General features: G+C 48.1%; 1 protein-coding gene across 1 annotated transcript in view; it reads left to right on the forward strand.

Annotated features, from left to right (window-relative positions):
- The first annotated feature begins 19,073 nt into the window (after positions 1–19,073).
- LOC135056854 (solute carrier family 2, facilitated glucose transporter member 3-like) overlaps positions 19,074–27,375 on the forward strand; it is a 47,524-nt gene continuing 39,222 nt past the window's right edge. The window contains exon 1 of the mRNA XM_063962525.1: positions 19,074–19,197. Coding sequence (XP_063818595.1) covers positions 19,183–19,197 — 15 coding nt within the window. The 5' untranslated portion in view covers positions 19,074–19,182. The remainder of the gene's footprint in view (positions 19,198–27,375) is intronic.

A 27,375-nucleotide genomic window follows, 5' to 3' on the forward strand; every position in this document is an offset into this window, starting at 1 on the left:
AGAGCAGAGGTGAGGCAGCTGTGTACTGGGAATACAGGGAGTGTCGGGGAGAGAGCAGAGGTGAGGCAGCTGTGAGCTGGGAAAACAGGGAGTGTCGGGGAGAGAGCAGAGGTGAGGCAGCTGTGAGCTGGGAACAGGGGTGTATCTAGGGGTCCGGGAGCCCCTGGCAAAGTAAGGGACTGGCGTCCCCCATATTTGAAATAGGGAAGGTGCATGTGCAAAAAAGGGACATGATCTTTTGGGAAAGAGTTACCACACCACCCAAGGCCAGGTAGTATAATCAAATAGTAGTGCAAAGAAGTGCAGTGCAGCGCACTACCCAGTGGTGCAAGTAGAAAAAAATCCTTAGTGGCACTGTGGGTGTGGCCATATGCCACATGGGGCATGGCCAATGAAAATTGGGGTGTGAAACACATATGACCCCAATAGTGCAGTGCCAGATACAAATATGCCCCCAATAGTGCCAGATACACACATGCCCCCACAGTGCCAGATACACATATGCCCCCACAGTGCCAGATGTGCCCCCACGGTGTTAGATATGCCCCCACATTGCCAGATACAAATGCCCCCACGGTACTAAATATGCCCCCACGGTGTCAGATACACATATGCCCCCACAGTGCCAGAAAAGTCATATAGTTATAGTCCCCATCCCCCTCCCAGCACATAGCCATAGTCCCATTCCAGTAAATAGCCATAGCCCCCACCTCTCCAAGCAATAGCTGTAGTCCCCCCAGCACATAGCCATAGTCTCCACCTCTCCCAACACAGTCATACAGTAGTCCCCACCACCCTCCCATCACATAACAATAGTTCCGTGCCAGCATAGATAGCCATAGTCCCCCTCCCTGCACATAGCCCCTCACCTCCCCAAGCACATAGCCATAGTCCTCATCCCCCTCCCAGCACATAGCTGTAGACCGCCCTTAGCACATAGTAGTATTCTCCCCCACTCCCAGCACATACATAGCCTCCCCACACAGCACATAGCCCTAGTCCCCACCCCCACAACATCCCAGCAGATAGCCGTAGTGTCTGGCAATACCTGCTGTGCCGAGCTGAGATGGAGGGCGGAGGATCGCTCAGCAGGCAGGAGCTGGCGCCAGTGTCCGGCACCGCACCAAACTACGTGAAGAAACTGAAAATAAACTACAGGACCCAGCAGCCCTTGCCGCTGGGAGCTCCTGACAGCAAGGGCTGCTGGGAGTTGAAGTTTATTTTCAGTTTCTTCCCTGTAGTGCATTGCTGTGCCGTACACCAGCGCAAGCACCTGCCTGCTGAGTGATACTCCGCCCTCCATCCCAGGCAATGCACAGGCAGCTCGACACAGCAGATATTGCCAGACACTACAGTTTAAGGGATTCCACCCATAGGCTGAGGGTGGCACCGTCGGGCGGCGCCCCCCTGTTCGGCTGGCGCCCCTGGCGAGTGCCATCCTGGCCAATGGGTAGATACGCGCCTGGCTGGGAATACAGGGAGTGTCAGGGAGAGAGCAGAGGTGAGGCAGCTGTGAGCTGGGAATACAGGGAGTGTCAGGGAGAGAGCAGAGGTGAGGCAGTTGTGAGCTCAGCCTCAACTCTGTGATAGTCTGCCTTGAGTTGGAGGCGGGGCCACACTGTGGCCAATACTCGAAAACAACACAAGGGGTGGAGCTATCAGATTCACCTCACTGAGTGGGGGTGTGGTTTGATGCAGTGTCAGGTGACCTATCCAGGAAGCTCCCCAGCGCAAAGCCAGGAGCGGCCAACATGAAGCAGAAGCTGATGATGAAGCCGGCTAAATGCAGGGGAACGTGCTGGCCTTGGTGCATCCTTATTTCCGCAAGGCAAGGCATACAGATAACACAGACACCCGGAGTGTTGAATGTTTGGCCCACAAAACTGCAATTCATCAGAGATGTGCACCGGAAATTTTTTGGGTTTTGTGTTTTGGTTTTGGATTCGGTTCCGCGGCCGTATTTTGGATTCGGACGCGTTTTGCCAAAACCTCCTGAAAATTTTTTGTCGGATTCGGGTGTGTTTTGGATTCGGGTGTTTTTTTACAAAAAACCCTCAAAAACAGCTTAAATCATAGAATTTGGGGGTCATTTTGATCCCATTGTATTATTAACCTCAATAACCATAATTTACACTCATTTTCAGTCTATTCTGAACACCTAACACCTCACAATATTATATTTAGTCCTAAAATTTGCACCGAGGTCGCTGGATGGCTAAGCTAAGCGACACAAGTGGCCGACACAAACACCTGGCCCATCTAGGAGTGGCACTGCAGTGTCAGGCAGGATGGCACTTCAAAAAAATAGTCCCCAAACAGCACATGATGCAAAGAAAAATAGAGGCGCACCAAGGTCGCTGTGTGACTAAGCTAAGCGACACAAGTGGCCGACACAAACACCTGGCCTATCTAGGAGTGGCACTGCAGTGTCAGACAGGATGGCACTTCAAAGAAATTGTCCCCAAACAGCACATGATGCAAAGAAAAAAAGAGGCGCACCAAGGTCGCTGTGTGACTAAGCTAAGCGACACAAGTGGCCGGCAGAAACACCTGGCCCATCTAGGAGTGGCACTGCAGTGTCAGACAGGATGGCACTTCAAAAAAATAGTCCCCAAACAGCACATGATGCAAAGAAAAAAAGAGGCGCACCAAGGTCGCTGTGTGATTAAGCTAAGCGACACAAATGGCCGACACAAACACCTGGCCCATCTAGGAGTGGCACTGCAGTGTCAGACAGGATGGCACTTCAAAAAAATAGTCCCCAAACAGCACATGATGCAAAGAAAAAAAGAGACGCACCAAGGTCGCTGTGTGACTAAGCTAAGCGACACAAGTGGCCGACACAAACACCTGGCCCATCTAGGAGTGGCACTGCAGTGTCAGACAGGATGGCACTTCAAAAAAATAGTCCCCGAACAGCACATGATGCAAAGAAAAAAAGAGACGCACCAAGGTCGCTGTGTGACTAAGCTAAGCGACACAAGTGGCCGACACAAACACCTGGCCCATCTAGGAGTGGCACTGCAGTGTCAGACAGGATGGCAGATTTAAAAAATAGTCCCCAAACAGCACATGATGCAAAGAAAAAAAGAGGTGCAATGAGGTAGCTGTGTGACTAAGCTAAGCGACCCAAGTGGCCGACACAAACACCTGGCCCATCTAGGAGTGGCACTGCAGTTTTCTAGCGAGAGGATGAGTGCTTCCATCCTCATGTGAATCTGAACCACTAGCCATGAACATAGGCCAAGGCCTCAGCCGTTCCTTGCCACTCCGTGTCGTAAATGGCATATTGGCAAGTTTACGCTTCTCATCAGACGCTTTTAATTTTGATTTTTGGGTCATTTAACTGAACTTTTGTTTTTTGGATTTTACATGCTCTCTACTATGACATTGGACATCGGCCTTGACAGACGACGTTGATGGCATTTCATCGTCTCGGCCATGACTAATGGCAGCAGCTTCAGCACGAGGTGGAAGTGGATCTTGATCTTTCCCTATTTTAACCGCCACATTTTTGTTCTCCATTTTTTAATGTGTGGAATTATATGCCAGTATCAATAGCAATGGCCTATTACTATATATACTGCGCACAACTGAAATGCACCACAGGTATGGATGGATAGTATACTTGACGACACAGAGGTAGGTAGAGCAGTGGCCTTCCGTACCGTACTGCTATATATACTGGTGGTCACTGTCAGCAAACTGCAAAACTAAAATGCACCACAGGTATAGAATCTAGATGGATAGTATACTTGACGACACAGAGGTAGGTAGAGCAGTGGCCTTCCGTACCGTACTGCTATATATACTGGTGGTCACTGTCAGCAAACTGCAAAACTAAAATGCACCACAGGTATAGAATCTAGATGGATAGTATACTTGACGACACAGAGGTAGGTAGAGCAGTGGCCTTCCGTACCGTACTGCTATATATACTGGTGGTCACTGTCAGCAAACTGCAAAACTAAAATGCACCACCGGTATAGAATCTAGATGGATAGTATACTTGACGACACAGAGGTAGGTAGAGCAGTGGCCTTCCGTACCATACTGCTATATATACTGGTGGTCACTGTCTGCAAACTGCAAAACTAAAATGCACCACAGGTATAGAATCTAGATAGATAGTATACTTGACGACACAGAGGTAGGTAGAGCAGTGGCCTTCCGTACCGTACTGCTATATATACTGGTGGTCACTGTCAGCAAACTGCAAAACTAAAATGCACCACAGGTATAGAATCTAGATGGATAGTATACTTGACGACACAGAGGTAGGTGGAGCAGTGGCCTTCCGTACCGTACTGCTATATATACTGGTGGTCACTGTCAGCAAACTGCAAAACTAAAATGCACCACAGGTATAGAATCTAGATGGATAGTATACTTGACGACACAGAGGTAGGTAGAGCAGTGGCCTTCCGTACCGTACTGCTATATATACTGGTGGTCACTGTCAGCAAACCTCTGCACTGTACTCCTCCTATATAATACTGCTGGTCCCCAGTCCCCACAATAAAGCAGTGTGAGCACAGATATATGCAGCATACTGAGCACAGATATGGAGCGTTTTCCAGGCAGACAACGTATAATACTGGTGGTCACTGGTCAGCAAAACTCTACACTGTACTCCTCCTATATAATACTGCTGGTCCCCAGTCCCCACAATAAAGCAGTGTGAGCACAGATATATGCAGCACACTGAGCACAGATATGGAGCGTTTTTCAGGCAGACAACGTATAATACTGGTGGTCACTGGTCAGCAAAATTCTGCACTGTACTCCTCCTATATAATACTGCTGGTCCCCAGTCCCCACAATAAAGCAGTGTGAACACAGATATATGCAGCACACTGAGCACAGATATGGAGCGTTTTTCAGGCAGAGAACGTATAATACTGGTGGTCACTGGCAGGGGCGGAACTGTGGGAGGCAGTGGAGTCGGCTGCCGCCGGGCTCCTGACCTGCAGGGGGCACATCTCTTCCACTGTCTCCCGCTGCCTGATCGCCGCTGCTCAGCGGCGGAACTTGCGCCTGTGCAATCGGTGCAATGCACCGAGGCTCAGCGCTAAGAAGGGGCCCACAGCCGGAGCAGTGTAATGAGTCACACTGACTCATTACACGCTGCCGCCGCTGCGCTGCACAGGAGGAAGCCGCCGGACGTGAGCGTACAGCGCCAGCAAGTGAGAAGGGTGAGCTCATCACCCTTCTTCTCGGCTGCATCTTCCTCCAGAATCCTGGTCTCTGCCACCGCTGCATGCTGGGAGAAGGGGGAGGGAGGAGGGACAGTCACGGCAGCAATGTGTGTGGAGAGTGAGGACTGGGAGACATCGGCTCAGCTGCAGTGAGGAGCCTTACAGGAGCCAGGAGGTGCAAAGTATGTTGTACACACATGCAAATGCTGGCTGTGTGTATTTAGCTGTGTGTGTGTTTTGCTATGGGTGTATGTGTTTTGCTAGGGATGTATGTGTGTGGTTTTGCTATGGGGGTGTGTATGTATTTTGCTATTGGTGTATATAATATATACTGTATTTTTTTGCTATAGGTGTGTGTTTGTGTATGTATATCATACCCTCCAACATTTTACACTGAAAAATCGTTACAAATCCGAAAAAGGGGCTGGTCGCGGGTAAAGGGGGCGTGGCCATGTCCCTTTTCCTATACTTTCAATGGAAGTTTGGAGAGCCAAAAATCGGTACAGACCATGAAAAAAGGTACTGTACCTATTAAAAAGGTACAGTTGGAGGGTATGGTATATATGTGTTTTGCTATGTGTGTTTAGTAGTGTGTGTGTGTTTGTACGTTTTTGCTATGGATGTGTGTGTGTATATGTATTTTGCCGTGCGTGTGTGTTTACTATGTGTGTATATAGAGTAATCTGTATATCCATATCTACAGATGTAGCCACACTCACGACTAGTGTTCCCATGTCTATGAAATGTGCGTGCACTATAGAGAGAACGTCGGCTGTGACTTAGCGCAGCACAGCGTTCATTGGAGCTTGTCGCAATGCGTACGCCCATACCAACGCATCACGGCAAAAATGAGGCTGGCTACATCTGTTTCTATCTAGCTCACATTCCTCTTAGTTAATCTTGGTGTGCACATCAGGTAGACACTGGCGTAACGTGTATAATGCTCTCTACTGTGTGACGTAACGTGTATAAGCCTCTCTACTGTGTGACGTAACGTGTATAAGCCTCTCTACTGTGTGACGTAACGTGTATAATGCTCTCTACTGTGTGACATAACATGTATAAGGCTTCTACTATGTGATGTACCGTGTACAAGGATCACTACTGTGTGATGTACCATGTATAAGGATCTCTACTGTGTGGCGCAATGTGACATTAGAGTACTATTGTATGGTGACACCATTCTCTGTGAGACAAAACTCAATTTTCAGGGTGATGCGCTTCACCTATTTATAATATGGGAGGGGGGCCCAATGCATATTGTTGCACCTGGGCCCACCATTCTCTAGTTCCGCCACTGCCATTGCTAATTTTTTTTGTTTTATGATTCTTACAGACGGAGGAGCTGTGTCAGTGACACGGAAGCTGCCTCCTGTATATACAGAGAGCTGGCACTGGCTGCAGCTAGGAGTAGCACCAGAGCGCAGCTCCTCCCCGGCCCTTCCAGTTAAGCAAGCCAGCCGAGTGAAGCTCAGGCTGATGATAGCCAAAGGTAGGCACTGGCAGCACTTGCCTCAAGCTTTAATAAATGTTGGAAGCACTGTGTTTTGTGTGTGCATGTTTTTAAGTGAGGTGTGTGTGTGTGTGTGTGTGTGTGTGTGTCTTTTTAAATAAAGTTGTGTGTTCAAGTAAGATGCATGTGTGTGTTTGTGAGAGGCGCGTGTGTGTGTGTGTGTGTGTGTGTGTGTGTGTGTGTGTGTGTGTGTAAGTGAGAGGCATGTGTGTGTGTGTGTGTGTGTGTGTGTGTGTGTAAGTGAGAGGCATGTGTGTGAGAGGCAAGGATTAAAGGGGCCTTTGAGCATTTCTATAGGACTATGTACAGAGCACACACCTGGTCTGGGTACACGCTCCCGTACAAATATATGGAGGGGTGTCAGTTTCTGAATGTGTGTGTGAGAGGCGTGTGTGTGTAAGTGAGAGGCATGTGTGTGTGTAAGTGAGAGGCATGTGTCTGTAAGTGAGAGGCATGTGTGTGTTTAAGTGAAAGCGGTGTGTGTGTATGTATGTGTGTGTGTTTTTAAGTCTAGGAGGTGTGTATGTGTGAGTGAAAGAGCCATGTGTAAGTGAGAGGCATGTGTGTGTTTAAGTGAAAGCGGTGTGTGTATGTGTGTGTGTGTGTGTGTGTGTGTGTGTGTGTGTGTGTGTGTTTTTAAGTGAAGGAGGTGTGTATGTGTGAGTGAAAGAGCCATGTGTAAGTGAGAGACATGTGTGTGTTTTTAAGTGAAAGGCATGTGTGTGTTTAAGTGAAAGACATGTGTGTGTTTAAGTGAAAGCGGCGTGTGTGTGTTTAAGTGAAAGAGTCGTTTGTGTGTTTTTAAGTGAATGAGGTGTTTGTGTGTTTTTTTTTAGATATATCGGCACACCGCTGCGCCAAAGCATCTCCATCGAGACCCGCTGGCGGGTGAGGGAGCACTGTAGGTGTACTATAAAGGTATGCTGGTGTCTGTTTTATTGTAATGACTGACTTGGAGTGCCGTCCACTTTGTATGTGTATGTATATTACTATTGGGAAAGGTACCTGAGCACGCTACTACTGTTCACCCTGAGTGCCGGATAGTTACATATGGTATGTTTGTGTATATGTATGGGGGCACCAACATTTATCATGCCTCCGGGCGACTGGGACAAACTTACGCCACTGGTCACTGGTCAGCAAAACTCTGCACTGTACTCCTCCTATATAATACTGCTGGTCCCCAGTCCCCACAATAAAGCAGTGTGAGCACAGATATATGCAGCACACTGAGCACAGATATGGAGCGTTTTTCAGGCAGACAACGTATAATACTGGTGGTCACTGGTCAGCAAAATTCTGCACTGTACTCCTCCTATATAATACTGCTGGTCCCCAGTCCCCACAATAAAGCAGTGTGAACACAGATATATTATGCAGCACACTGAGCACAGATATGGAGCGTTTTTCAGGCAGAGAACGGATTAAACTGGTGGTCACTGTCAGCAAAACTCTGCACTGTACTCCTCCTATATAATACAGCTGCTCCCCAGTCCCCACAATTAAGCAATAAGCACAAATATTTGCAGCAACATTAATAAACGGAGAGGACGCCAGCCACGTCCTCTCCCTAACATTTCCAATGCACGAGTGAAAATGGCAGCGACGCGCGGCTCCTTATATAGAATCCGAATCTCGCGAGAATCCGACAACGGGATGATGACGTTCGGGCGCACTCGGGTTAACCGAGCCATACGGGAGAATCCGAGTATGCCTCGGACCCATGTAAAATGGGTGAAGTTCGGGGGGGTTCGGTTTCCGAGGAACCGAACCTGCTCATCACTACTTTTAATGCAGCTGCGATAAGGAACTGCAATGAAGAGAGAAAAAAATGTAAATTGATATACTAGAGCTATAGGGGCTTACTGTATGTAAAAGCCTGCAAGTTGCAGACACGGGCGCTAATCCCATGAATTAGTCAGTGTCTACTTTATGCACCAATCATCTAAAAGACCAAAAAAAACTGGTTGGTTTAACCTTTTCAATTATTGGCATTTTAAAAATATGGGAGAACGTGCCAGAATCGCGATCGCTCTTGCACCTCGCCAGCCCATTAACCGTACTAGCATCTCACAGGCTGTTACATAAGCCCCTTTTTTATTTGAATTAGTAAAATAATTAGTAAAAAAAATCTTTTTGCCAGACAGGGCTGCCTATGGTCTAACTGGCAACTTTAAGTGCGCAATTTAGAGCCGCTCGCAATCTGCGCACAATGCACCATAGACGGAGACACTGCAGCTGCCATAGGGCTGGAGTGAGGTTCGATGGTGCAGGCCATTCTCGCACCTGAATATATGCTCTGCGTCTGCCTGCAAACCAGTCATCACCCCAATAAATGCACCTTCTCCACTAATTAAAAATCATTTCATTGTCTCTTCCTGCAAAACAAAGGGTCTAATTCAGACCTGATCGCTCCTCTGCGAATTTACAGAGGTCTTCTATCGGATAGTCGCCGCCCAGACAGAGTGAAAATCCGCCCCGTGCACGTCTGCTTACTCCATGCAAAAAGCTTTGCAAACGCCGGCCAGCTGCAAATCCGTTTGCAACTCAGTCATCATCTAATGATTTTTCCAGTCTGTGCAGTGTGTGCGTAGCCCAGGACTTACTCCTACACTGCGATACACACAGGCTAATCGGGGCCGGAGATGATGTCACACACCCTCCCTGAAAACACTTCGGAATGCCTGCGTTTTTCCTGACACTCCCAGAAAACGGCCAGTTACCAGCCACAAACGTCCGCTTCCGGTCAATCAACTTGCGTTCGCCTAGCGATAACAAAAAGGCAGGAATTTTTCACAGTTTGGCCCCGCGCCTGCGCATTACGATCCGTACGCATGCGCAGTCATTCAATAATCGGCCGCTGTGCGATTTCGCACAACAGCGTTCAGGTCTGAATTAGGCCCAGAATCTGCTTGTTTGCTGGTGACATAAGACCAGGAGCACATGACAGCAGGTGACATTACAAAGCGTTATTTACACGCAGTGTTGAGTTTTCAGACATCGTTAATATCCCTACAAGTAACTGTCAGTAGGTGATGATAATGCGACCGTGTTGTCTATTTGACATATCTCGCCCCAGGTCTACAACCAGTCTCATGATACGTGCTGTGTGTTGAAGGGAGGAGGCAATACTGTAATACTTTATAGGATTATACTACTTACTCTGCTGAATAACAACTGCTGGGTGTGTGTCACGAGCACCCAGGATAAAGTCGGACATGCAAAAATTTGGAAATCCACAGAAACCATCTCCTGAGATCGCGACCAGAATCCGGTTGGTCATTGAACAATGCGGTTCTCTTACTCGTGAAGCTCTCACTAACTCCTGCTGCAGGTGTTGTGAGCTCAGTTGGTGCCAGCCTGTATCCCGCGACGTTGGGTCTCTGCTTGGAAACGAGGTAAGTGCCATGCCATTTGGAAAGCTGAGCAATGGCTGAACACTCCGGCCCTCTTTGCCTCCAACCAGCTCCATCATTAAATCAACAGCATCTATGCCAAAGGATTGTGGGCCCTCTATGTAGGGCACATTAGAGCCATGTTATCTTCTATGGGAAATTGGGGTCTGGGACTGAGGGTCGACAGCACAAATGTCGACACACCTTAGGTCGACGCCAATTGGTCGACACACCTTAGGTCGACACGGACAAAAGGTCAACATGGACAAAAGGTCGACAGGAACAAGGTCGACATGGAAAAAGGTCGACATGAGTTTTTTATGCTTTTTTGGTGTCGTTTTCTTCGTAGAGTGACCGGGAACCCCAATTAGTGCACCGCGTTCGCTCGCCATGCTTCGGGCATGGTGCCTTCGCTCCGCTACCGCTTCGCTCTGCACACTTTACCGTTCCAATCGTAGTCCACGTGGATCGTTAAGTATGAAAAGGTTCAAAAAAAGAAAAAAATCGTGAAAAACTCAAGTCGACCTTTTTCCATGTAGACCTTGTTCCTGTCGACCTTTTGTCCATGTCGACCTAAGGTGTGTCGACCAATTGGCGTCGACCTAAGGTGTGTCGACCTTTGTGCTGTCTACCTGGAGTCCGGATACCGGGAAATTGTGCCCAGTGCTTAATAAGCCATGGGCGACCCAGTCCTCTTTCTCCTCTCTTAATACCTTTTCAATTCCATGTGAATCACTTAATTTGGTATGTATTCAAAATATCCTTTTTTCTGCAGGATAGCAGGGTAGTTCCCCCAGACCCGTTTTCTCCATGTAGGTCATAGACAAAATGCGCCGAAGACAACTAGAATGGAAAAAGCAATGAAATTAGTGAAAGCTGTGGGGGGCACATGTAATCTAATACTTTGCAGCAATCTATAGGTAGAAAACCGCTTTAAATTTACACTGACATCTATAAGTAGGGATGAGCGGGTTCGGTTTCCTGAGAACCGAACCCTACCGAACATCACGTCCCGAGCCCGGATCCGAGTCAGGATCGGGTTTTCCCGCCAGACTCGGAAACCAGAGCGAGGCAAAACGTCATCATCCCGCTGTCAGATTCTCTCGGGTTTTGGATTCCATATAAGGAGCCGCGCGTCGCCGCCATTTTCACTCTAGTCCTGGAGAGTGTAGTGAGAGGACGTGTCTCCTCAGTGGTTGTGCGGGAAAGTGGTGTGGCGCATGGGGTGGTGACCTGATCTTTTGTGTCATTCCAGTGCTGTCTTGTGCTGCATCAGTCCAGTCATAGTGGTGGTGTCCTCTGCTGCCATAAGTCCAGTGCTGCTGTAGAAGTCCAGTCTAGTGCAGTGGTGCTGTCTTGTGCTGCATCAGTCTAGTGGTGGTGTCCTGTGCTGCCATAAGTCCAGTGGTGGTGTAGAAGTCCAGTCTAGTGCAGTGGTGCTGTCTTGTGCTGCATCAGTCTAGTGGTGGTGTCCTGTGCTGTCATAAGTCCAGTGGTGGTGTTCTGTGCTGCCATAAGTCCAGTGGTGCTGCTGTATATGTCCAGTGCAGTGGTGCTGTGTTGTGCTGCATCAGTCCAGTGGTGGTATCCTATGCTGTCAAAAGTCCTGTGGTGGTGTCCTGTGCTGCCATAAGTCCAATGGTGCTGCTGTATAAGTCCAGGGGTACTGCCGTATAAGTCCAGTCCAGTGGTGCAGCCATATAACTCCAGGGATACTGCCGTATAAATCCAGTGGCACTGCCGTATAAGTCCAGGGGTACTGCCGTATAAGTCCAGGGGTACTGCCTTATAAGTATAGCGGTACTGCCTTGTAAGTTTAGTGGTACTGCCGTATAATCCAGTCCAGTGGTGCAACCATATAAGTCTAGTGGTACTGCCGTATAAGTCCAGTGGGTCTGCCGTATAAGTCCAGGGGTACTGCCGTATAAGTTCAGTGGGAATGCCGTATAAGTCCAGGGGTACGGCAGTATAAGTCCAGTCCAATGGTGCAGCCATGTAAGTCCAGTGGTACTGCCTTATAAGTCATGGGGTACTTCCGTATAAGTCCAGTCCAGTGGTGCAGCCGTATAAGTCCAATGGTACTGCCGTATAAGTCCAGTGTGAATGCCTTATAAGTCCAGTGGTACTGCCGTATAAGTCCAGTCCAGTGGTGCAGCCGTATAAGTCCAATGGTACTGCCGTATAAGTCCAGTGGGAATGCCTTATAAGTCCAGTGGTACTGCCGCATAAGTCCAGTCCAGTGGTGCAGCCGTGTAAGTCCAGTGGTACTGTCGTACAAGTCCAGGGGTAATGCCGTATAAGTCTAGGAGTACTGCCGTATAAGTCCAGGGGTACTGCCATATAAGTCCAGTGGTACTGCCATATAAGTCCAGTCCAGTGGTGCAGCCGTATAAGTCCAGTGGTACTGCCATATAAGTCCAGTCCAGTGGTGCAGCCGTATAAGTCCAGGGGTACTACCGTATAAGTCCAGTGGGACTGCCGTATAAGTCAACCAATATTGTGCGTGCCTTACATCTGGGCAAATTGCAACACGTCCCATGTTTTGTACATACAATTAATTTGGTGGTGCAGAATTTTTTTAAAAATAACAGGGGCATGCAAGAGATGTTGTCGGTGGACCGAAAAATTTTGGCCCACTTTCGATATTCAGCCATTGCGTGCCACTCCTAGATGGGCCAGGTGTTTGTGTCGGCCACTTGTGTCGCTTAGCTTAATCACACAGTGACCTTGGTGCGCCTCTTTTTTTCTTTGCATCATGTGCTGTTTGGGGACTATTTTTTTGAAGTGCCATCCTGCCTGACACTGCAGTGCCACTCCTAGATGGGCCAGGTGTTTGTGCCGCACATTTGTGTCGCTTAGCTTAGTCACCCAGCGACCTCGGTGCAACCTTTTGGCCTGAAAACAATATTGTGAGGTGTGAGGTGTTCAGAATAGACTGGACATTAGTGGAAATGAATGTTATTGAGGTTAATAATACCGTAGGATCAAAATTTCCCCCAAATTCTGTGATTTTAGCTGTTTTTGTGTTTTTTTCCAAAAATCATCCAGATCCAAAAACCAAAACCCGAAAGGGTGGTTTTGGCAAAACCAATCCAGATCCAAAACACGAGCATGGAACCAGATCCAAAACCAAAACACAAAAAGTGCCCGCCGCACATCTTCTCTAATACAGCCAGAGCCCCAGGGGCAGCCCCATGCAGAGGTTGGAAGGTACGTTATACATCTAAAAAATCAAAACAAACTTGAATATAAGCACTTTGGGGGGAATTAGACAGTGTAGGTAGCATGCAGATATATTGAGTAGCTGCCATTCTATATTGCTGTTCTGAGAGGCTCAGATGAGACCAGCATTTGGAGAGCATGCTGATTCTTGTAGTGCCATTTGGAGAATTCTAGGGATGACTCCAGGTGAGTTGTCTCTCTCTCTCTATGGGGTATATTTACTAACATTCGTAATTCTCCCGATTTGGTGGGAGAATAATCACGAATGACATCGAAAGTGTAAAACTGCAACTTTTTGAATTTGTTACGACTAATTTACTAAGCTGCCGTATTCTGCATTTTCGGGTTTTCCGATGTCGATGTCATTCGTTTTTTTAGGCAGTGTTTTACGTGAGTGACTTGTAAAACACTGCCGACTTTAATACAATGAATCTCGGCCGGATCTGAGAGATCCGTGCTGGGCTTCATTGTGCACTTTGTTTAAAAAAAAAAAAAAAAGTTTAAATGTTAAAAAAAATTTGCGTGGGGTCCCCCCTCCTAAGGCAAACCAGCCTCGGGCTCTTTGAGCCGATCCTGGTTGCAGAAATATGGGAAAAAAATGGACAGGGGTTCCCCCATATTTAAGCAACCAGCATCGGGCTCTGCGCCTGGTCCTGGTTCCAAAAATACGGGGGACAAAAAGCGTAGGGGTCCCCCGTATTTTTAAAACCAGCACCGGGCTCCACTAGCTGGACAGATAATGCCACAGCCGGGGGTCACTTTTATACCGTGCCCTGCGGCCGTGGCATCAAATATCCAACTAGTCACCCCTGGCCGGGGTACCCTGGGGGAGTGGGGACCCCTTCAATCAAGGGGTCCCCCCCCCAGCCACCCAAGGGCCAGGGGTGAAGCCCGAGGCTGTCCCCCCCATCCAATGGGCTGCGGATGGGGGGCTGATAGCCTTTGTTGATAGTTATGAATATTGTTTTTAGTAGCAGTACTACAAGTCCCAGCAAGCCTCCCCCGCAAGCTGGTACTTGGAGAACCACAAGTACCAACATGCGGCGGAAAAACGGGCTCGCTGGTACCTGTAGTACTACTACTAAAAAAATACCCCAAAAAAGACAATACACACACACCTTGAAAGTAAAGTTTTATTACATCCATCCACACAAACATACATACATACTTACCTTATGTTCACACGAGGGTCGGTCCTCTTCTCCAGTAGAATCCATGGGGTACCTGTTGAATAAATTATACTCACCAGATCCAGGGTACCAGGCTCCTCGGATAATCCTTTTGTAATCCACGTACTTGATTAAAAAAATAAAACGGATACCCGAGCCACGCACTGAAAGGGGACCCATGTTTTCACATGGGTCCCCTTTCCCCGAATGCCAGAAACCCACTCTGACTGATGTCTAAGTGGGTTTCTTCAGCCAATCAGGGAGCGCCACGTTGTAGCACCCTCCTGATCGGCTGTGTGCTCCTGTACTGTCTGACAGGCGGCACACGGCAGTGTTACAATGTAGCGCCTATGCGCTCCATTGTAACCAATGGTGGGAACTTTGTGGTCAGCGGTGAGGTCACTTTCGGTCAACACCCCTCGCGGCCCGATCACTGTATGAATTAACATAGAAACATAGAATGTGACGGCAGATAAGAACCACTTGGCCCATCTAGTCTGCCCCTTTTTTTTAACCATATTTTTATCTCTAACCTTATTTGATCCTTATTTCTGTGTAAGGATATCCTTATGTCTATCCCATGCATGTTGAAATTGCTCTACTGTCTTAGCCTCTACCACCTCTGATGGGAGGCTATTCCACTTGTCCACTACCCTTTCCGTGAAGTAATTTTTCCTCATATTTCTCCTGAACCTCCCCCCCTCCAGTCTCAGTGCATGTCCTCGTGTCCTATTGCTTCTCCTCATTTGGAGAATGTTTCCCTCCCCTGGATTTAGTTAAAACCCTTGATATATTTGAAAGTTCTATCATGTCCCCCCTTTCCCTTCTCTGCTCCAAACTATATATATTGAGATTTTTTTGTCTTTCTGGGTATGTTGTGTGATGTAGGCCATGCACCATTTTAGTTGCCCTTATTTGTACAGTCTCTAATGTATTGATATCCTTCTGAAGATATGGCCTCCAGAACTGAATACAGTATTCTAGATGAGGCCGTACCAATGACCTATACAGTGGCATTATTACTTCTTTCTTTCTGTTGCTGATTCCTCTCCCAATGCAGCCAAGCATCTGACTAGCCTTCCTCATTGCCTTGTTACATTGCTTACCTGCCTTTAAGTCACCTGAAATAGTGACTCCTAGATCTCTTTCCTTCTCAGTAGTTTCCAGTATAGTGCCATTAATACTATATTTAGCCTTTGGATTTGTGAGACCCAAGTGCATGATTTTGCATTTTTGGGCATTAAACTAATTGCCACACTCTTGACCATTCCTCTAGTCTACCTAGATCCTCAGTCATTTGTTTTACCCCACCTGGTTTGTCTACCCTGTTGCATACCTTTGTGTCATCTGCAATAAGGCATACTTTCCCTTTAATGCCATTTGCAATGTCACCAATAAAGACATTAAAAAGCACTGGTCCAAGTACAGATCCCTGGGGTACTCCACTGGTAACATTTCCCTCCTGTGAATGCACTCCATTTACCACAACTCTCTGTTTTCTATCCTTCAACCAAGATCTTATCCATTCAATAATCCTAATATCCAATCCCAAACTTTCAAGTTTATTTAGCAGTCTGCGATGTGGAACAGTGTCAAAAGCCTTACTAAAGTCTAGATAAGCTATATCCATGGCTCCACCTTTATCCATCACTTTAGTCACACAATCAAAAAAGTCAATAATATTTGTTTGACATGATCTCCCCCCAGTGAATCCATGCTGTTTGGGATCCTGTAAATTGCTGGATTTGAGATAATCTACAACTCTTTCTTTTAAGAGTGTTTCCATCAGTTTCCCTACTGACGTAAAGTGCGACTGTTGCTGCACTATCGCGGGGTACAGTATATATTATTTAATACACTTTTTTATATTATATGTAATGATTATTACTGAAGTACAATTTTTAGAGTACATCATTTCTTAAAAGTATCTACATCTTGCATGCAGTCTTTCAGTTATAAATGTAATTTTTGGTACTTTTAAGTAGATAAAGTAGACAAATTAGTTTTACTGTGTGAGTGGTTTGTTAGCGAGTTAATAATTGTAAATAGTTATTAAATGGTCATTAGCATATTTGCTTCACTGTCTTATAACCCTCAGTGCTAGCCGGTGAGTGACATCACTACCCCCCAGCTGCTTGTATACTGGTCTTTAGGATGGGATGCAATCAATTTGCCGGCTGTCAGGGTCCCGCCAGTCAGGATGCCGACGGCGGAATGCCGACAGCCAACAGTGTCAATTGCCGGAATGAATCCCGGCGCACAGGGGCCATTCGCTCTTGTGGGTGTCCACGACAACCACAGAGTGAGAATAGAACCTGTGGTGAGTGCAGCGAGCCGCCGAGCCCGCAATGGGACTCTTTGCGCTCACCCCGCTGCCGGCATTTTAGCGAGAGGGATGCTGCTGTTGAGGTCTTGACAGCTGGCATCCTGCCCGCTGGTAAATGGTATGTAATCCTTTAGGATTGCGCCTATTGTTATTTGGAATGCCCAGCTATAGGCACACACACAAAAATAAATAGTACAGTGGAAATCCACAAAGGATACACAGTGTAGGCACATGCTATAGTGGGCACCAGCTGGTACAAGCACCAACCTGGCCCGTTACGCCAAAATGACCTGACCACTAAACATGATGATGAAATGAGAGAAGCGGTGAACGGCATGTATAGGTCAGTAAATGCTGTCATGGGGACATGCCAGGAAGAGAGACATTTACCAAGAGGAAAACCACAATTAAGATGACAAAATGACAAATGTTGACAGGCTATGTAGAGTCACTCTGTTTTACAGCATGTGCAATGGGATATACAGTGGGATAAATTAGCCTGCCAGAGTAATTTAGTGTTGTAGGACAGGTTCCTATTTTACATTTCTCAACCAGATCCGGTAATATGTTGATAAATCAGCTTTAAATAACCACATTCTTTATACTGTAATGAGCAGGGCCCTTCGTCTGAAATTGCTTGACTTGTACAATGAATGTAAGTCTGCTGTGCAGAATATATTGTTTTATAAATGGAAGATAGTATAATGGTTTACATTGTAGTCATCGTCTTCTTAGTGTTAGCTGATTTATTATTATCTACAAATGAAGTACCTTTCTTTTGTCAAAATACGATTAATTATTGATTAAAGGGTATTTGCCGGCAGTGCGGCTGAAGTAGAGAAAGTCCTATGACTGGTGAACTGCGGTGCATCTAAGCTTTGTACTGCCAATGTAAGCTGCGATACAGATCTTTCATTAGTGCATGTTTTTTAATAAAAAGATCCCTTAATGCGCAAAAACAATTCTGTAGTAAAGTTTCAAACAATGGTATTCATCTGTATTCACTAGGAACATACACAGTAGTCCTGTCAGTGGACGGCTGATGGATATGCAGTCAGTTCTATAGGAGTAGGAGAGATGGTTCAGCTGAACATAGCTTCATCAGCCAGCTGTGCCGCAGTGCAATACTTCCCTCTGTACCAACCCGGCCCCTGCGTGTGTGGGGTGTGGATCATTAGTTCGACAGTGCCTAGGTCGACAATATTTTGGTCGACCACTGTGTCGACAGTCACTAGGTCAACAGGGTCAGAAGGTCGACAGGGTCAGAAGGTCGACATGAGTTTTTTAATGTTTTTTTGGTGTTGTTTTCTTCGTAGAGTGACCGTGAACCCCAATTTGTGCACCGTGTCCCCTCGCATGGCTTCGGGCAAGGTGCCTCGCTCCGCTGCTGCTTCGCTCGGCACAGATTACCATTCCAATCGTAGTCCACGTGAATCGTTAAATATGAAAAAGTAAAAAAAAAAGTGAAAAACTTTTGACCTGTCGACCTAGAACATGTCGACCTTCTGACCCTGTCGACCTAGTGATTGTCGACCTTTAGTGGTCGACCTAAACATTGTTGACCTAGACACTGTCGATCTTCAGACCGGATCCCGCGTGTGTGATGTACCAACATCACAAAAGAGGTGTCCGGGACAGTGAAACTGAGACTTGGGCACGTCCTAAGGATGCACCAATGATACTCAGGCTGATTTTCAGACTTCATCCTTGTCGCAACAAAAGAGGTCCATATTAGGCAAGAACAAGCAACCAACGCGTTTCGTCCATCTGAGGACTTCGTCAGGGTTTTTTTTTTTAAATAAGCATTTGTTTATAAACACTTTCAGAAGTGCTGTTATTGGTTTTAAACTAAGATCTTATTTGTGTCGTTTTATGTGTTTTATGGTACTTTGTGTAATAAATAATTGTATCATTGTTTTAAGCTGACACTTCATATACTACATGCTCTTTAAACATACTTTACTATATTAAGTTAAAGTTTATGAACTGTTGATGCACGTATTAAGCACTTTTAGGCGCTCTTGCCCATACACTTGATCATATATATTGTTAGATGCTGATCTTTGCATGTCTGGAAACCTTCATTTAGGAGCCAGCCCTATCAAGGTCATGAGAGGATGATCCCCATACATATTCAATATTGAATCAAACACAGACTTAGAGAATGGCTGATGATGCAAGCAAGATTAGCCCAGAGACTCAGCCCTCTTATAGGTTACTGCACTCACTTCTCTCTCAGTTTGGTGTGTAAAGAGGAAGCGGAGCACATCACACCACAAAGTGTGCTGCTACTGACAGGACAAAACCTGCCGTCTTATTCCCCTGGATTTAACCCTACGCTGGGCAGGGAGATTGCATTATGGAACCTAGGAAGGTACGGTACTTACCTCTCACTTACCGCAAATTATTGCAACAGCACTGTATGCATGCTTGAGTACAGTGGCTATATATATATATATATATATATATATATATAATATATAAATATATGTGTGTCACTGTCTATATATATATATATAGAGAGAGAGAGAGAGAGAGAGAGAGAGGATTGTTCACTATAAGAGTGTTGATGTGTCTTCTTTAAGGTAGTGACGCACTGGATTGATGTTTATGCTGCAGATATTAATTGCATAGCTAGAATATACTTTATCCTATAGATTGTTACAGTATTCAGTTTATGCAAGTAAAGTATAGTAGTAACAGACAATAGGAGAAATGGGTACAGAGGCTGCACAGGGTGCTATTATGTCCTCACCCAGAATCCCATAACATAGAGCAGGTTAATCGTGTATAATAGTAATTGTTGTAAACACTGGACGGCACAGAGCATATAGCTATAAAGTAACTATGAATATGTTATAGAGGAGGCAATGTCTTTAACTCACTGTAATACACAGCTGTTTGATATAGCAGTTTATATAGAACATCTACGAATGTCGTCTATATATTACAGTCTAATCCAGTGGATCTCAAACTGGGTGCAGTGGTCGCATTTTTCTCCTAAAATATTGGTCCATTTATTCAACTTTATCAGCGGGATTTAAATGTTTCATTGCCCCCGATCTCCCATCTATAGTGACGGGAGATCGCGGGGCGATATTCTAATGACCCCGTTATCACGCTGATTGCACCCATAAGAGACGGGTTTAGCCGCGTAAAGCAGCTAAACCCGACTAAAGACATGGACGCAATCATGAAAAGTCCCGTTTGGGCGTCCAAACGGGCCACTTTTTTGCGCATTTCAGCTCACCACCCCTGGGGTGGTGAGCTGAAATGCTGATATCGCACCCATCGGCAGCAACATTTGAATACTGCCGGCGGGCGCGATGGGGGCGGGAGGGGGGACAGAAGATTTGAATCTCGCCCTATGAGTGAAATGAATCATTAATGTGAAGGGACTTGCGGTATTGTTGCGTCTTTGAAATATTGCCATTGCCCTACCCTGAAGTGCGCCAAGGAAGGTGCGTTTGCGGAGAACTTCGACTAGAAAATACAAAATGCGTCACATGGCAAGTATAGGCTGAGGGTGCGACCAGAGAGATGGTGGAAGAACAATGCACTATACTAGTGGTTCCCAAACTTTTTGGAATCACTGAACCCTAGAGTATCAGAATTTTGTTCAGGGCACCCCTAGGCCAGAAGTTTCTTATTGAGAAATTCGGAAATTAATATTACATGAAGTAAATTGTGTTTATAGATCATCCGTAGGTTCAGTTGTGTGGTGAGGGACAAGATTTGCTTCAGTTTGTCCACATATTTTAGATTGGCAGCCTCCAGCACTGGTTTTGCCATTGACCGTAAATAATTTGAATTGGTCCTGGACCACCAATACAAGTCACCCCTGCAAGTACCCCCGAGACATCTCAGGGGTGCCACAGCGCACAGTTTGAGAACCACTACACTATGGGGTGATTGTGCAAAAGTATTATGGGTAAATATATGAAGCAGTGATAAGAGTGGAGAAGCGAGCCAGTGGAGAAGTTGCCCATGGCAACCAATCGGCTGCTCTGTATAACTTTATAGTATGCAAATTATAAATATTACTTCAATACTACAGCCCTAAATGTGAACCGTTATTCTAATGTCTTGTCCTGCAAAAAAAGTAAATTTCGCCTGATATTGGAAGATGCTAAATATTGTCCTGCTAAGGTGTACGCTTCACATCAAAATGGGCGCATATGTACAATGCCATCTGAGCTCGCAGGCTGGCATGCAGTGTCCCAATAAATAAAATACCGCACCTGCACACAACATAAAAAAATGCAACTTGGATTCTATGCTGTGGGGGCATGTCAAAGTAAGGAGCAGAAAACAGGAGCAATTTGCACCTTGATAAAACCGCATGTGGGACAGTAATAAAACCCGCAGAGAGATCGGTAAGGGGCGTGAGTGTGCCCCAGATTATTTCTACATTTCAGTGTAAAAACAAAGCTGCCTGCGTTCACTCTTCTATTGCAGCATGGTTGTTCCCCAGCAGCAAATTGCACATTTTTGTTCCTTTTTTCCTTTGCGTGAAAATCATGTTCCTAATTATATAGACACGTATAGTGCCACCTAGAGACTAGGCTAGGTACAACATTCTGAGATGAAAACAAACAATAAATAAATGTAGGACACTAGTTGTTTATTTTAGTTGTACTGTACCAGATACCGGCTGGCATTGAAGCGTGTAGGAGATCACCGGACCAGTCACAGACTGCTGGGGTATGATTCTGAGACCAGTAACTCCTCATTTCTACTGGACCTACAAGTGCCTGTACATTGAGGCTGGGACTTGCAGTTCCACTGCAGCTGGAGATGCGCAGGTTGTTGGCCTTTTTGTCGCCTGAAATAGTGATGACAAAGCGGGATAGTCAATTGCCCGCAATAACCTGGTAATTTATTGCAGATTAAGTTTTCGCACATATCACGCGAATATGTTGCTCCTGCGTTTCGCACTACCCAGTTAGAAATGTGCGAAAATGGCATTTGTGCAATCAGTTTGATCGGCTAAACCAGTGAGAAGTCTAGGTGAAAATGGGGAAATCTGCCTGTACCCAAAAAAAGACAAACTAATATAGGATAACATTACGGAAAGTCTAAGAGTGGCCATTATTAAAGTATTTCATGTTCTTAAAATGCATCAAATGGCTGTTAGATGCATTTGTCTAAAACAGTGAAAATTTCTGCAAAATAAGTGCTCTACTTACATTTGTGGAACATAAAAATGGGTATTAGTATATATTTGGGTCACTTTAAGTCACTTTAAGAAAACTCCCCCCCCCCACCAAAAAAAAGATTACTCCCACCTGCCAGCCTAAAAACACTTGTCCCACTCATAATGCACCCCAATATACCTGTCCCTACCAAGTGCACAGTCTGGAACCTGATCCCTAGAGGAAGGAGTGGGCCCTCAGGCAGTGGGGCCTGCTGGTGGTTTCCCCGGTAACCCTGTGGGCCAGTCCGACCCTGGTGGTGCCTAAGGGGTTCTGGGTTCATAACATTTTCCCATTAAATAGGGATTTTGATAGGTGAGAAAAAAAATCTGCCCTAAAACTTCTGGAGAATTATCTCGTAACAACCGGGGAGGGCAACTGAATATGATTTTTTGCCAATTGCGATAAAAAGCAAGTTTTTGTGCGAAAAAAATGGGTTATCGCCTCTCTGCGGCCTCCCTATGCAATAGTGGCGGATCCACCACTGACAACAAGCTAGGAATGGAACATCTGCATTAATGTTTTATGACCCCTGGTCAATGTATCCCTGTCCTCGATGTTCTCTCCCATCGATGTTTGTTTCTGATTGTCTCACAGAGACTGCACAGTTCAACTTGGTAGTTCACCATAACAATACAGGGACTGGGTGTGCATCGTGCTGTGTTAGTAGTGGTTGACAGTGACGCTTGTGAGAATCGTTATGGTGGCAGGTGTAAATATACTCACCATCGATACTTGCCCTATCCCAGGTGCAGACTCTATGTCCAAGGGGGGTCATTTCGAGTTGATCGTTCGCTAGCAACTTTTTGCAGCGCTGTGATCAGGTTAAATCTCGGCAAAGCTGGGCATGCGTATGCACCGCAATGCGCAGGCGCGTCGTACGGGTACAAAGAGGATCGGTGCTGGTCGATGGATTTAACGAAGAATCCATTCGCCCAGCCAAACGCAAGGTGATTGACAGGAAGAAGGCGTTTATGGGTGTCAACTGACCGTTTTCTGGGAGTGTTTGGATAGACGCAGGCGTGTCCAAGCGTTTGCAGGGCGGGTGTCTGACGTTAATTCCGGGACCAAAAAGACTGAAGTGATCGCAGCGGCTGAGTAAGTCCAGAGCTACTCAGAAACTGCACAAAACTTTTTTGTGCCGTCGGCTGCAAAAGCGTTCGCACACTTGCAAAGCGAAAATACACTCCCCCATAGGCGAGTGCTGCAAAAAGATGCTAGCAAGCGATCAACTCGGAATGACCCCCAAGTACGGTCTCCTATGTCAGCATTGAGCGCCTCCACCCAGCGTTCGCCCAGACACTCCCCCGTTTCTCCAGACACTCCCGCATTTTTCCCTGACACGCCTGCGTTTTTCCGCACACTCCCAGAAAACGGTCAGTTTCCGCCCAGAAACACCCACTTCCTGTCAATCACACTCCGATCACTTCAAATCGGCAACGAGCGAACAACTCGGAATGACCCCCATAGAGCGGAGATAAGAAGCTGATGCAACGGTGACAGGAAATGAAGCATCTTACAGAAGACACAGCAGGCATGGTGCCGAGCAATCAGAAAGCACAGCACGAAATGTGTAATACTAGAACGCACGGAGGATGAGGTGGAATACGGGAAGAGAGAAGACCTTGCTCATGAGAGCTTGCAATCTAACGTGGGAGGATGCTGCAGCTATTTTACTCCACAGGGGCCACGGGATTTCTGTACTCACCAACCTACAGCGTACATTATCTTTAAGGGACAGTCCCAGTTTTTGAAAATGAAAAGACTTGCATTTGGGAAAGTCCCTATTTTTCAGAGCAGCCCAACTGCGTAGTTCAACCCCTCTGATTCTGTATGTTAAATTCAATTCTGATCAGATCTCATTCAGTAAGGATTGGAAAATAATTTGCAATCCTTTTGATCGCATGCTGGGGGCCGCAGGACCCATCGCAGGACAAGTCCGCCCAGCATGCTGACCAGCGCCTGCCCCCTGCGACCAGACTGAAATTGCACCGCAATTTCAGCATGATAGCAGAATTTGTTGATGCCTCCAGCCGACATGCAGCCGCCCCGATCACGCCCACTCCACCTGTGCGTCTGCTGCCGCCTCCATTTCCCAGATGCCAACCCTGCAACGCTCCATCGCCACCTAGGAAACGGAGATTTGCTGCCCCCCTCACTGCGCATGCATTCTCTTTGTCATTTTTGCAGTTGGATCGCGTTTTGCAACCCTTTCAGCTCTCTGTGTCCATGCTGGTGCACAGATGTATAATCACTGCGGTACTGATTAAGTGATCTCTGCTTAAGCATAGATATTCTTAAAACCTGGCCTGCTACGGTGCCTTGAGGACTGAGTCTGGGAAGCACTGTCGTCAAGTCTTGCTTTATAAGTAAATATTTAAAACTAGGTGCTTCATCGCGCCCTACGGGCGCTCTTCACACCGTCGCAAGGGGCTACGCCCCCTTAACCCTTGCATGCCTTTCTGGGGTTCAATATTTGTATTATATGGAGTATTACCTGCATTCCTTTGTTAGTGGTTAAATATTGCACAATGAAAGGGCGTGCGATGGTGAAGGAGGCGCAGCCCCTTGCGACGGCGTGAACAGCACCTGCAGGGCACGATGTACAGAATGTAGCGGGTGCGGGGGGGGACTACGGATGGGGGAGGGTGTCTGTAGATGCTGCGGGTGGAGGGGGGCCGGAAGCGGTGGGGGGGCCCGGATGGGGAAGGGTCGGGAGGTGCTGCGGATGGGGGAGGGGCAGAGGAGTGGGGGCTGCAGATGGGGGAGGGGTACAGAGGCACTGCAGGTTGGGGAGGGGCAGGGGTGCCACGGGTGGGAGAGGGGCAGGTGCAGGGATGTTGCGGATGGGTGAAGGGTTCCGGAGGTGCTCTGGGATAGGAAGGGGCGGGGGTGTTGGCGGTGGGGTAGGGGGTCCGGAGGCGCCGTGGGTAGGGGAGGGGCAGGTACGGGTGGTGCGGCGGATGGGGAAGGAGGTCCGGAGGTGCTGCAGGTGGTGGAGGGGCAGGTGCGGGGGTGCCATGGGTGGGGAAGGGGTGGGTGAGAGGGGGACCGCGGATGGAGGAGGGTGTCTGCAGATGCTGCGGGTGAAGGGGGGCAGGTGTGGGGGGAGACATATATGGGGGGTGGATGGTGGAGGGGGTCTGGAGGTGCTGGGGGTGGTCAAGGGGCGGAGGAGTGGGAGCCGCGGGTGGTGTAGGGGATCTGGAGGCACAGCGTGTGGGGGAGGGGTGGAGTTCCGCATGTGGTGGAGGGGAAGGTGCGGAGGTGTGGTGCATTGGGGAGGGGTCTGGAGGCGCTGCGGGTACTGTACCTGCCAAAAAGGTAGTTGGAGGGTATGCAGTAACAGGGCCAGGACAGGGGTGACAGGGTCAGAACAGGGGTGACGGGGCCAGGACAGGGGTGACGGGGCCAGGACAGGGGCGATGGGGCCAGGACAGAAATGACAGGGACAGGATAGGGTGACAGGGCCAGGGTAGGGGCGGCAGGACCAGGACAGGGGTGACAGGGCCAGTATAGGGTTGACAGGGCAAGCACAGGGGTGACAGGGCCAGGATAGGGGTAACAGGGCCAGGATATGGGTGAAAGGGCCAGGATAAGGGTGACAAGGCAAGGCCAGGGGTGACAGGGACATGACAGAACACAGGGCACAGGAGAGATTGGTATTAGGGACAAAACAGTGGTGACAGACAGATGTGTCTTACCGGAGTCACTGCTGTTGGCTGCTGCTGTTCTACGCCAACCTGTTGGGATCTGCTGCTGGTGGAGACTTGGCATGGCTGACTCTCTTAGGTTGGAGTCCTGCTTCCTCTACCCGTCCGCATCCCTCCCCTCCTCCTCAGTCACACACCGCAGACCTCGCGCAGCTGCCGGGCACTGTGGTAAGGGGAGACTGGGAGTGACTGGTTAGCCCACAGGAGACGCTGCGGCTGGAGGGAGGAGGGGGTCATAGCATGCACGCGGCGCGGACCTCACGGCTGCTGGGCACTGTGGTAAGGGGAGACTGGGAGTCCCAGGAGACGCTGCAGCTGGAGGGAGGAGGGAGTCGGAGCCTGCAAGCAGCTCGGACTTCTGCAGCGCTACCCGCCGGCTAAAGTGTGTGAAGGAGATGGGCGCACCTCACTGCGGGTGGCAGTGCTGCAGCTAGCGGTGGGGTTGCCGAGGCTGGAGATAACAGAGGCAGTACGGAACCTGCACAGCGGCAGGTGCCCCACAAAACTGCAGCTATGAAGCGTGGAGTGTGCCAGAAAGTGACGCTCCTCCGCGCCAGAGAGACCCTGCTCAGTATGCTGAAGTGGGGGGTCAAGCATACAGTGAGCCGGTGCCCGTCTGTCTGTACGGCATACCCCCTCACACACCCCCATACCTCCCAACTCTCCCAATTTTCGCGGGACAGTCCCATTTTTTGGGGTCTGTCCCACCCGCGGGTCGCAGTGTCCCGGGGGGGGGGGGGGGCAGTTGGAAAGCTCCTGGAGCAGCGGTGAATAGTGGAGACAGAGGGAGAGGGGGCAGCAGGGGGTACGGATTACGGTGGGGTTCCAGCAGCAGAGCCGGATTAAGGGCCAGGGGGTACGTACCCTTTGGCCCCACAGTTTTAGGGGGCCCCCGGCTCGAGTAGCTCTGTCCCAGCTCAGAAGCTCCCCCGTCCTGCTAGCAACAGCGGCAGCATTGTGCTACAGTCAGCACACGCTGCTGCGTATTGGCAGGTCTGTGGTGTTGCAGGGAGGCAGCTTTCTTCTGCCTGTGCGGGTGTGTAGGGGGGAGTGACCACCTCCTCTGGATTTAGCCCTAGCTGAGGGGCCAAAATTCCATAAAAATAAAAAAATCCCGGAATTTGCATAAGGGGCCGTGGCCTCGCGTCCCGCGATTAGGCCACGCCCCCATCCCCACAGCAGGCACAGCAATGAGATAGGGCTCCCCTGTCTCAAGAGCCATGGGCCCCCCGGACTCATAATCAGCCCCTGGGGGCATGCCAGCAGCTCACAGAGCGCTGGGCATGACCCCTCACTGACGAAAACGGGGGACCTCCCGTGAAGCCACGCCCCCTTTTCGTTGGCCACACCCCTTTTTGCCGCGTGTGTGTCCCTCCTTCTGCCTGAAGAAAGCTCCTGAAGAAAGCTGGGAGGTATGCACCCCTGCCTGTGCCATGCCCATACTATCTGCTTCTGCTCCTAGTCTCCTATAGATTTGGCCAGATCTGTGACTCATTTGACTAACTCCGCCAGTGTTGTGACTCCGCCCAGCGTTAGCAAATGAGTCACAAAGTCACAGATCTGGGCTATTATATAGGAGATGCTAGCCAAGTAGGTCATGGCAAGGGTTGTGGTCCAGTAACACGTGTGACCTATTATTCCCCT

Source organism: Pseudophryne corroboree, chromosome 3 (genome assembly GCF_028390025.1).
Source record: "Pseudophryne corroboree isolate aPseCor3 chromosome 3, aPseCor3.hap2, whole genome shotgun sequence".
Classification (NCBI taxonomy): domain Eukaryota; kingdom Metazoa; phylum Chordata; class Amphibia; order Anura; family Myobatrachidae; genus Pseudophryne; species Pseudophryne corroboree.